The sequence below is a fragment of the Schistosoma mansoni genome, assembly GCF_000237925.1.
Source record: "Schistosoma mansoni, WGS project CABG00000000 data, chromosome 2 unplaced supercontig 0108, strain Puerto Rico, whole genome shotgun sequence".
NCBI classification, from domain to species: Eukaryota; Metazoa; Platyhelminthes; class Trematoda; order Strigeidida; family Schistosomatidae; genus Schistosoma; species Schistosoma mansoni.
Genome location: NW_017385999.1, coordinates 1,012,349 through 1,025,270, shown reverse-complemented (window position 1 = coordinate 1,025,270; position 12,922 = coordinate 1,012,349). Strand labels below are relative to the sequence as shown.

Sequence of the window (12,922 nt, the reverse complement as noted above, 5' to 3'; positions counted from 1 at the left end):
TAAATTGTCTACTTGTCAATTCCAAAGCATTAGATGTCAGGAAAGACTTCACTGACTGACTTGGTTAATAACTCCTTTGTGGCCAACATGAGGAGAATTCGTCACACCGATTGGCACTGAAATAATAAAATATGGGTCTGACTGAGTCTAATCTAACTCCCAATTCACCAGAAGCTTCACAATGTAACTCTCACCGACCACCTAAGTAGTCCCATACACCTTTAAGTTTCACACTCACTCCTTTCACGGTTCACTACGATGCTATTATGTCACAATCTCACCATGCGTAATCCAAAATCGCTAATTACAACAACTACATTGGTTTTACCTCTCGATGCAGATTGATTGAGCATATGGCCCTAACATAGTCCGAAATACAATAATGAACTCCCAAACAACACCACAGAACTAAGCATAAACTCTCGTCTCTCTTCCCTCGCATTCTATCCGCTTAAATATCCAGGAGGCCTGACTGTGGGCCTTATGTCTAAACACAGTCTTTCTTGGGCGAGAACATATCCGGGTGTCGAGACTGGACGATCCCCACTTATTTCTTTGCTGAGATCTTGACCGAAGAGACAACACAATCCCGCTACACTTGCAATGATCACGGGCTCAACACTAACAGACCAACAAATGAGTAGTCAGGCATACAGAAACGATTAGTCGTGAATCAAACAATGAACACACTTTAGTCGCACATGAGACCAGCCCTCAACAAGATTGGTGTACTTGTGTCGTGAGAACGCACTCCAAGGTTTATATGATCACGGAGAAGACAATCTCGGTGGCACCAATACATGCGAGTTAACCAATATCTACATCATGTCTAACCAAACAGCCATGTTGAAGAAATAAAGACAGCTTACTGGCTCAATGAATGTCGATTGTTGTAGTGCATAGCCCGTCGGTTTGCGCTTAAATCTAGACAAACTTTGGGCTTGGTGTGATGCGAGATGACCAAGATGCCCAACTATTGTATTGTTTACCGTCTAACCTGATTCAGGACTCTGAACTTCCCACCCTCCTAATCTTAGAACACAGTACCTCGTCCTTTTCTATACATAATTAGAATTCACGTCCCTGGTGCGCCTCATACTAGTCAGTACTACACAGTAGCTGTTGAGTGATTATGACCGGGGGTAGCTCGCAGTCAGCTAAGCAACTACGAGACTAAGTTTCTGGTGCGGTGGACAGGGACGTCAGTGTCCTGTAGAAGCGTACTTGTCACAACCAAGTCAGAGGGTTGGATACCACAATCGTAGGGAGACCTACAATATAAGAGACAGGTCACCACCCATCCTCTAGAAACGCACATACCATATAGAGCCAGTAAAGTAATGACAGAGACTGTTTACAGTTTTACAACCCAATAAATAGGGACGTCTGAAGACTGAACCGAAGTTAGATGGTCTCTAAAATCTGCTGACAGTGAGTATGAACAAACACCTCTCAAGCGATGACCTCGATGGCCAGTCACGATTCCAAGGACCCCACACCACCTACACTCATTGACAAGCCCTGACTACAACAAACCAAGCAATGGAGTCGACCGAAATGCTTCTCTAGATAGTTGACGGGATTCTTGTCAGGGAAACTCTTCACAGCCACGAAGTATTGAGAATTAATGGCCTACACTAACAAGCGAGAAATTTCTCAGGTTGGCATTACCGGAATGTAAAATTGTAGAACCTTATCTTACCACAACATGCCATACGTAGACCTGTCATCTGGCAGTCACTTTCGTTTCGTGACAACCAGCTCCTGGTCGGGACTACATGGACTTCATAAGACCAACACGTGATATCAAGACAAGAGATTAAACAATTTATTTGACACAAAAGCAAATAAAGTTGGGTCCTGGTGTGGAAACGGGGCTTCTCAGCGTTGAAATTGACTACCTAGCTTTAAAAGCCAAACTGGAATTATTTATTTACGTCCAATGAGTGCTGGACGATAGCCTTCGATTTCATGGACGTCTATCGACTGTTTTGGGGTCCATTGCAAGGGTGGAACGCCAAGGCATTTAATTGGCGAAAAATGTTCCAGAACAGTTGTGGTGATCTAGTATCCGTTGTTGAGTGAGTGTTTTCGTACAGGACATACGATACGAGTATGCTCCTGACAGCTTGGATTGCAACCTACTCCCCGTTATCCCATCCCAAGCATCCATGAGCAAATCCGAGATATCCAAAGTCCATCCTTAGATGAAATCCAAGGCCCTCCTGAAACTTATATCCTACTGACCACTTCACTATCTTGTGGTTTCGACTCAGACTTAGGATCCACAATGCACACCTACTCCCTTTCCATCTGGATAAGCAGAAGTATGACCTCCTGAGAATCACTCGTGGTAAAGTGCATCCATCAATCCACTGACATGTACAGTAACATTAGTATTCCTATCCCTTCAGATGCACTGAGTCCATCCTGTGGCCACAAAACTAATATTCCGCCGTTCCCTCCTATGTGGTCGTTTCCTCTTTCCATTATCCAGAAGACCTTTAAAAGCAAGAAAACTGTATTGAGTTTGTGTGATAACGAATAAAAATGGCCGTGACATCAAATTTTAATTACGTACAAACTTTCACACTATTCCAGTGTTTGGTCGCAGATAGTTTGAGCATATGGCCCTAATATATTCCGAAATACAATAGTGAACTTCCTAACAACATCACAGAACTAAGGATAAACTCTCGTCTCTCTTCCCTCGCATTCTATCCTCCTTAATTTCCAGGAGGCTTGACTGTGGGCCTTATGCCTAAATGCAGTCTTTTTTTGGGCGTTTGCCTATCCATCTCTTCACCCTGATGGCTTCTTATTTTTCCTTCACATATTTTCTTTGTGGAATATTTTTATGTCTTATTTTAATACAATGTTTTTGGTTTCTGTTTTTCCACTCGTTATCAGTTACCGTTTCTTCATGTGCTTTTTATTTTTCATTCTTCTTGTCAGTTTTGCACGATACATATAACCCGATAGCTCGACGTCTATGTTATTATTCAGTTCGCTGTTCTTTATTTAATTTCTGGTTCCTATTTTCATTCCACGAATGTTTATATTCTGTCATATACAATTCATTCGAGTTTTATTTTTTTGTTGGAGAATCATGGGGTGCGGCCTCTGGTTCTCCGAGAAGGGTAACAGGCGTATGTCAGTGAGTTTCACACTTTTCATATGTCTTTCGTTATATCACATTGAATCTGAAGATACGTAACTTTATGTAATAGGGAATAGATTGTTTGATTATGATATTTATAAAGCTTTTCAAATATTTGTTCCCTGACTTATGTTAATTATATGATATCCTAATGCCTATCATAGAGTTAGTGGTTTATTTAGTCGTACGATATGAACTACTTCGTAACTTTGAGAAATGACATTTGTAGATTCCAAAATCGAAAGGACTACATGCTTTTTGATTTCATTGTGTTTAAATAATTGTAAGCGTCTGAAGTGGCTACAGAATAAATAATTAGAATTTTAAGTTTGAAGGTTTCCTCTACGGATTTTAAATTTTTCTCAAAAGATACAAATTAGTGTTGAAGATACAAACAAACTAATTCTATAGTTTATTAAATACAAATATTTACCATAATATACATGTTTGTTTAGTAACCAAACGGATTGAGCTTCAAAGTTTACATTGAAAACATGGACTGTGGCTAGCAGTGAAGCTTCAGACGCGCGTTTTTGTCTTATTTAGGACTAATAAGCTGGATGTATCTGCGTCCCACAGTCGATGTCGACTTCAAGATTCGAACCCAGTACCTTTCTCTAAAAACGGCATCGCGTTATCCACTTTGCTACTGTGTCTGAAATAGAAGTAAATGCTCGTCCTGGATTCTTTTGCTAACTACAGTTCGTCTATTCTATAAAAACTTATGGAAAATGGATATATCGTGGCAGTGTGCTTAGAGTGTACATATGCCAACTAAGTCTGATAATATTTTAGCCAAAATATTGACAACGGGATAATTCAAACCATTTTAAATTGCGCTGCTAAGGTTTTTTGTTGAACCTTCGGAAAAGCTCTAGGGATATTTTTAAAAGGTTGACTTTAGTTTATAGTGATAATATATTTTTCCATGAAATTAAGAGTTTCGGTGAGTATCTAAAAGATTGTAAAATGATGTATTGAAAGGATAGCCAATAATTACCTGTGTTGAAATAAGCATCAAGTTCTATGTGGTATTTTATGCTTACCGATTGCTGTTCCGACAATTGCTGATGCTCTGAACTAGGGAACTTTGTTCATACGGTTTTTATGTGGTACTTGGGGCTGAGGATTGAATTTTGAGAATGTGTAAGGATATTTCGAGTAAACATGGGGATACGATTATTGTACGGCCACAGATGGGGCGTAATTAAAGGAGAGATATGGGTGAAGAACTTTATATTTCATATGATAAAGTTCCTGTCGATCCGGTTCGGAAATTTATCAGACAAAATAGTGCTCCGTTTAGTTTACTAAGTTGTTTATTTCTTTATCAAACGAATGAGTCAACAATAAGAAATCAATTAAAATATACGAAAAGCAATTTATTGATGAAAACCGAATAAGTTGCTTTTTTATACATAAGAAAAAAGTGAAAGTTGTCTAATTTTTTTCCATATAACACTGATTTTGAATAATGCTGATGTTTGCGAATTATTTTACTTCATTATTGAGTCTTTTATAAAGCTGTTTTGTGGGTCGGTGATGTTCACTGACTGTTCATCTAAAACCATATTCAAATTCCGTATGATTGTTTCACTGATTCGAAGATTTATATTAGAATCAGGATTAATTAGTGATTGCACTGGGCACCATATATTTTGTTTATTACTTAATGAACCTTTGTTGAAACAATAAAATTAATTAATAGTCATAAAAATATAAACACAAAAGTGATAAAAAAGAACTGGTTAAGGCTAATTACGTTTTCGTTAATAATAAATTTATATCAATATGAATAGGAGGATATTTGAAGTGTTATTATTATTATTTATTTGAACACGTAAATATTGGTACAAAGGGACGCCAAATATATATGCGCCGCACAAATCTCATTTGATTTGTGTGAGTACTGTGATACTGCCCAGGTGCCCAAACTGAAGCAGGTGGTTTTCTTAGGGGGCCACACTCGGAGCCTTTGACCGAAAGATCTGATCCACAAGGCAGTGGAGCATCGTGGGGGGATGCAGTCCCATGGTAGCCGGTGGCAAACAATTGATTCATACGCCATTTGTTCCCTCAGGATACTGGAGCCCATATGCACCATTGGTTTGGAATTAGGGTTTTCCAACTCCCCTAGGTGGACTTTCCGTGTCCACCAACCCGGTGGAAGCGCCAGATATTCGCTTTTCGTCCTCTTAATTTCGTAAACAATACCCCTGCCACGAGAAGGCAGTGAGTAGGGCTTCCCTGGCAGAGGCTATATACGCGTGGCCGTGTGAGAGCATTTCGAGAGGGAGGGTGGCCCCTTCACACTCTCGGCCGTACTGGGGCATTTGGGGGCATTTGAAGTGTAGTTCACAAAATGTACTACCGACTGGTTGATAGAGCTTAAAATTAGAATTTCACTTTCATAAATAAATTACCAAAATATTATTTAGCTTTTATAGAAAAATCTGTATTTATTCTTATATACATCACTAATTTCGATATCTCTTATTAATATTTCATTTATTGTCTTATTTAAAAAGAATAAGAAAATATGATGTTATTACATAAACAAACAGTTAAATTTTATTGACACTTTACATACCCATAATTTTACTATGCTCATGAATTTCATTGACGAGATCATCTTCATCACTGATCCTAAAGAAAGTTGGATGAATAAATAAACAAATTCAAATGAAAAGATCATTGAAATCTTTGAAAGTTTAACTTCACTGATGCTGGCATCTGTTATTTTGATAAGATTGTACTATTTATTAATTGCAAGAGAATAGTGATAATTCACAACTAAAACGCTTTAGAGAAAAATCTGTTTATCTAGGACGTTAAATGTATTTTAAGAATGACTCCAATAGAACCAAGTACCTTCTATATTTTTCCATATCTATAAAACATTTTACGTAGATTTAAACGTAAAAAGATCCGATTGAAATATCCGATCTGTTTCATCATAAAGTTATTTTTTACCGGTGGTTAACGTGAATGATTATCAAGACTCAAGTTACTAATAATTGATTGACCATCATTAATGACTACTATGAATCATTCAGCTGACGGCACTTTCTAAGAAGGACAGTGTTCAAAGTGACTGACTACTAACGCAAGTAGTCAGATTACGTAAGAGGTGATAATGAATAAATCAAATCAAATAATTCTATGAAATCATGTATTTTTGTGTTTTGTCTTCATTGTTTTATTCATTTCTATTCAATTCAGCTTGAAAAATATATTGAAGGATATATACTTTGCTATTAAATACAGTTTTTATTAGAAATAGAAGTAAAACATGGTTAGTCTGAAAAATGAAATAGTTTTACTTAATTCGTGAGATATTTTGGATAATTATTTGTACAGTTTTTTTTATATTTTTAAATCGTATAAACAAGTTCAAGGTAAACCATTGTAGATGAATAAGTTTATACATTATCTATGATCTTTATGCTAAATGTAACTTACATTATTGTATATTCAGACAACACACCATAATATACCCTTTCAATAAGCATATATTTCTAAAGAGTGAATTAATTTTATGTGCAACACAAAGCTATATTTTTCAACGTTAATTAAATTTGTAGCTTCTAGTACTATGTCAAGCCTATATGGGTTATTCTAACTTCTGGATAGATTAATCAATCTAATATTCTGAAGTCATACTTTGACTCTATAATTTTCGCTGATGATCTTGACTGTTTTACATGAGCGTATGTGTACTCATCGCTTACCTCATTCATTACATGTCTTCAGCTTATTTTTGTTTAGTTGTAACTATTGAGTCACGCTTTATCAGAATAAGTTGGCTGGGGCACATTTCAGGAATCATTCCTTTGTATGGGTTTTTCCCACAGTGCCCACTCAGGGTCTATTGATCCTGAGGAGCTTTTATTGGTTTTATTCATTTGTCATCATATTTATCATAAGCTTTTAGTGCTTAAGTCATGTCAGTTTGTCAGCTTTTTAGAATACCCTGTGTACACTATTGATAAACTTGGTTTCATATAACAGACACTGTTGTTTGATACTTATATAATGTAAATTAAATTGGTGACACTAGCTGATTTGTGTAAGTGCACCTACACAAGTACCATGGTATTTAAATATCTGCCTTTTTATTGTTATGTCTTGTAAGTCTAACGGTCGTTCTTCAGTAATACATTATTCGTATAATTTGATATCAACTGAATGATTTCGAATGATTACCTTCATGATATCACGTATAAGATACAAAATTTATTCATCTTTGCAGACTGTCAACCAATGGCGATATTTAGGATAATTTTCCAATCCAGTCATCAGTTTATAAGTGCGTGTATTTGCCCATTACTGATATCCTTAGGAGAGTGGTCAAGTAGGACAAAACGAGCACCCCGGCTTACTCTTTTGACTACAATAGAGAAATACTAAAAAATTGAAGCTAACAGATAATATCTAGGATGTTTGTATAATAATAGACTTGTCAGTTTCAGTCCCTAATACTAACAACAGGGAAATCCAAATTGTTAAGAATAAACATCACATTTGTCGGGCAAGTTATTAACTATCTGAACTCAGCAGATCATTGGATGACGCATTGAAGCTTAATATGATAAATACTAGGTTCTGGTACCAGCGTAAACATCAACAACAGGATGTAGATATATTCAGCTATCGAGTCCGAAGTAAGACGTCACTTTTTACATGTATTTGAGTGATAGATAGGATCCAAATCTAAGTAATTTGTCAGTAACCAACATTTTTTAAAGGTCCATATACTAGATCGTAACAAAATGATATAATCTAATTAGTCTAAAGATGATTACAGAGGTTATCATGGTTTAAACAAAACCAACATTTCTATGATAAATACTTATAAGAATTGTAATACCTACTGTGAAGATTGTCCTTTGTGGATTTTGCCAGTATTTTCTTTTTGTCTAGTCAATTCACATAGTGCTACATCAAAAAGGGGTGTACTTGAATAATTTTCATTCGATTCATCATTAATTGGATACATTATCTGTTATAAATAAAGAAAATTAAAAGTAGGTAATTACGTGAAGACTTAAAATATGAAATTAAGACAATCGAATATTAAATTTACTTCATCTGTTTGAGTAATAGGCTTTTCCGAATCTAATTTAGAATGCGAGAAAACATGTGGATTATCATTACTCAATTGCATTCGTGTTGTAGCCAATTTATGTAATTCATCAAATGAATTCCTATTTAATGTGCAATTCTCCATAACTCCATTCTGGTTTTTCTCTTGTTCTTCTTTCGAATTCCATTTTGAATTGATGACACAAATGTGAAAGGCGATAAAGTAAACAAAAAGTAAGAAAATGCATACAGACGTTAATATTTTAGCAAAGAATAATCATTGTACGGAATAACTACTCAAACATTATGCTTTCGCCCACTGTGTTTAGTCATGTCTATAAATTATGGAGTGATGATTAAGTCCTAAGATTAATTTTTCTAATTTATTGACGAACGACGAAGCTAACTTTTTATTCTCTTCTTTTACTGATGTGAACATGAAAAATTTCATAATGTCTGTTTCTTGGGCGTATTTATACCCCGATAGTAGGGATCATTCTTAAAAAACAAAACCAAAACCATATGTACTCCGATTTCTGAACTTCTTTTTCTTGAAATTTTATTAACATTTTGCGGCGAAAATTGTTTCAAGAGGATGTAACTGTGATTCAAAATACAAATTTCTAAAAATCAAATAGTTTAAAATGTCGATATTTGTAAAATTCTTAGTGATTTTAAAACTTCATTCAACATAAGTTTGAATATACTGAAGTAATTTTCCAGCATTTGGCCGGCAATTTATGTTTATGCTGACTAGACTTAAGAGAAAAATTAAGGTTGAATGTTAAGTGCATAATATAAAGACCGATTTCAACTTCATCTCATATCACAAAGCATCAGAGTAAACACTATTTAAAGTAATTAAAAATAAATCTTATCTTCATACTTCATTAAGAAGTTCTGTGGTCTCAAAAGGAAAGAATCGCACGTAGGAAATAAGATTTACTGTTCTTATCTAAATAGCTAAAGCTCATGATGAAGACGAGCCGTCTTTCTTCAGCAGAAGTATGAGCTGCGACTTTATGGTGTACATTCTTTTAAGTGAACAAACTTAATTCTACATAAATTTTCAAATGAGACCTTTGACATCAAGCGTTACATCCAGTGATAACTGAAACAACCAACTTGCACAGTAGTAACTCTTTCGCAAGTTACAGTGATAAGTGTATTTTCCAGGTCCATGCTAGTCAAACTGTTCAGTGTTGAGCATTTTCTAACACATTAAGTTTCCGACTATTTATGTCACTTTTGGATCAATACATTGCACGGTATTCCCAGTGAAAATTTGATCAAAACATGAAACTCACCAATACTTAGATTTGGCAAGAAATTCCTTTCAGATACTTTTTGACCATCTAAGCCTTCTTGTCCTATTGGTTGCCGAAGCTTAGAATTCCGATGCGAACGAAGCAATAATTTTTCTGCATAAGATATACTTGGCCTGAAATATATTTCTACCGGAACAAATGTTTTATATGGTATTGAGGTTATATGACTGACTGTGGCTGAAGATTGTTCTGTTGTTAGTGGTGTTTTAATAGGGGTACCATATTGGTCGGGATCATTTAATGCTTCAGTTTGCAAAGCTAAATTTGATTTGGTCGCAATATTAAAGGAACTTTGACATCCCTGTGAAATTTTATAAAAAAGGTTATTTGGATGAAAATGATACTTGAGATTCATTAAAAAAATCAGTTCAAATTACCTATTTCCTTGTCATTTAGAACTAACAAATATTTTACTTCAAATCACCCAGCTATTAAAACTAAGATTGTGACGCTTCAACGTAATAGTTTTATCTTTGCAACAGGTTGACTTTTAATGTGACCAAGGGACTAATCTTGCACTGTTGAGTCCCTAAACCTCGTAAAGGTTTAGGACAAACTTATTAAATTTTACGATTCTTATGGTCATAATTGCGCTTTGATTGTAAAATAATCAAGCATAATTATGGGTGGTATTCTCTCTCCAGATAGTCCAAAAACCTCGGATTTAATTAGAATTAAGTAGAACTCTCATTTGAATTTCACTCATATCACCTGATTCGAATCTATGCGACAAAAGTTCGAAATTTACATTCAAAATTTACTGAGTAATTATTTATGTGAATGAATTAATTGCTATGATCAAACTAACCTGCAAAGTTAGAGAATAAAAACATAAAGAACATTTTATGCCGTCCTTTATTACCGTTTCATTGTTATTGTGTCGTTGAGCATATCCAAGTCTTTATACATTACAGATGTTTACTGAGGACTTCTTTATTTAATAGATTAGGAGTATGCATTGTCTATTTATGTATCAAAGTAAATAAATCTGTCTCTATAACACAGACTGACTGTAGTTAAATAACCACTTAAAACCAAGAAACATTGAGGAGCCGTTTTTTCTATTGTACCCTGATTTTTAAAAGGTTTCTAGCAAAGATTAGCCACTAATACAAATTTAACATTCTTTATCATTCTTCGCGCTAACGAAGCTCATTACAACGTCACTAACTTTAATTTGCATTTATGCGTTTTGCTTCATAGATGAAAGTTTTATTTAACTTTTTCAATGCACGATAAGTAGATGTTTATATCCTGTACTGAGGGCCAATTTAACACACGTAAAAATCGAAATTATGCAAACCCGTTAGCTTGGTGCAAAAATAGTAGCATCGAAACCAAGACTCGAACAAGTATTAAACAAGTGTTAGCATTTAAATAAAGACAGAACAAATATTGATGCATCAATGTTTGTTCTGTCTTTATTTAAATTCATAAAGGGAACTAACTTCATGAAAGTGTTAGCATGTTCACATGATAGTAGCTTCTTTTGAAGCTTGGAGCCTGCCTACGTTGTAAGTGGTCTTTCGTAGACTTGAGTGATGTGACATTAAAGACTAGAAATTCTAAAACGCTTTGTTAAATGCTTTATGAAAGTCCCGACCTGGATATTTTTGGAGTGACTGTTATCAAAATGTTTGGTGAACCTTTTAAAATTTATTAAATACATAAGATAAAAAAAGTCAAACGTTATTTCATTTAGTAGTACTCAAAGTTTAATCTTGATACAACTGAGTTTTAATGTTTCCATATTCAGACTATAAATAACGTTTCTAGAAAGGGTGCTTCAGATTAAAATTACAAATATTAATAATAATTAGCAAATTATAAGTATAGTTGAGATTTTACCAAAATAAAACTTACTTTGCTAACTGACTCTTTCAATTCTTTTACTTTGTTAATACCATCACTTTCTTTACAGGGACGTGACTCAGGCCGTAAGCTACAAGTCTAAACCATGATTATAAACGGTCGTCATACCGAAACAGGCAACGAATGATGACGTCTAAGTGCTCCTTTTAAATGAAACGTTGCAAAACATTTAGCGCAGTAATATTCACTGCATTCCTGGCACAACTTTAAAAAAAAGTCAGAAAAATAACACGTACAACAACAGCCTTTTTGTCTTCACACTGTCCACACATAGACGGATGAGCATTGATAGGATTTACGGGTGTAAGTTTCATGCCTTCATTTATTTTTCGGATAAAACTACCATATGTATCTGGGCTTTTGACTTAATAAGTAACAAATTAGTAAATCAAGCTACTTTCAGAAGTCATACTGTGCTTCAAAGGCTTGAATTTAAGTCCACTGATCTAAAATCAAGTATACACAACAGGTTGAATAAATTTCATACGTCAACTATTGTATCGCTTTTCTGTTTTTCTACTATAGAGGTCGGACAACTACCTTCCCAAATCGGCACAGACAAACTGATCATTGAACTTAAACTACATAATTTCATTACTTGAGTTTATTTGTTTTGGTTAGTTCTGAATAAAGAGTCGATTTAAGCAGCTTCAGTCTCTCTTCAATCTCCTTTGTTTCCATAGCCAACAGCTTGTTCTCCTTTTTCTGTTTCAAAACAGCTCTTTTATTGATCAGTTTTGTAGGTTTATAGCTTACAATTTTTTGTCATTCTTCTCCATAGAAATTTAATCAAGAACAATTGGTTGGTAAAACGGAATCACTGAATATACACGACCGCAAATAACATCCAACAAATGAGTCTTACATGTGGTCGCAAAAATGAGGTCTGGAATCATAGAATAGTTCTATAGACGTTCAAAGTCGTACGACTATGTATACAGTGGCCGAGAAATCGAACTATCTTTGTTACGTTCTTAATGTCAACACATATATTGGTGAATTTAAACACAACTGCGTAAAAAAACTAATTGTCAACAGAGAAATACCACTAACAAATTATTAAACTTTCGCATTCTTTAAGTGTGTTTTACGACGTTGATGTATTATGTGTTGATGTATTAAAGAAGAGTAAAGGATTCTGGTGAATTATGGTATTATATTCCCTTAGGTTGCTGGGAAGAGGTACTCCGAACTCACTCAGTAAGCTTTAAACACATCTTAGGGACGAGTCAGCTCGTTGTTTATTATTACCAGTCTAATATCTGATACTTAATTTGTATTTTCCTCTCTACTAAACTTTGCGTAACTAATCTATTAATCTCAAATCAATATCTAGTCTTCATTCATGTTACTCCCTTTGGCTGTTGAGCTGGCAGTGTGACTAACTACTCAAATGTGTATTATGAAACAGTTGTAGATGTTTTCACTTGAAGAATTTTGCTTCGGTAAATTCTAAGAAAGCCAGTATGTTGTTTCT

At 34.8% G+C, this 12,922-nt stretch overlaps 1 protein-coding gene across 1 annotated transcript; it reads right to left on the bottom strand.

Annotated features, from left to right (window-relative positions):
* Positions 1 to 5,742: 5,742 nt before the first annotated feature.
* Smp_140470 (hypothetical protein) lies at positions 5,743 to 11,759 on the bottom strand (the record flags this gene model as incomplete). The annotated part of the gene is made up of 6 exons (XM_018791637.1): positions 5,743 to 5,806; positions 8,035 to 8,162; positions 8,247 to 8,419; positions 9,553 to 9,874; positions 11,554 to 11,649; positions 11,682 to 11,759. The coding sequence occupies 6 exons, from the start codon at positions 11,757 to 11,759 to the stop codon at positions 5,743 to 5,745; spliced, it is 861 nt and encodes a 286-aa protein (XP_018645242.1).
* Between the last annotated feature and the right edge of the window lie 1,163 nt (positions 11,760 to 12,922).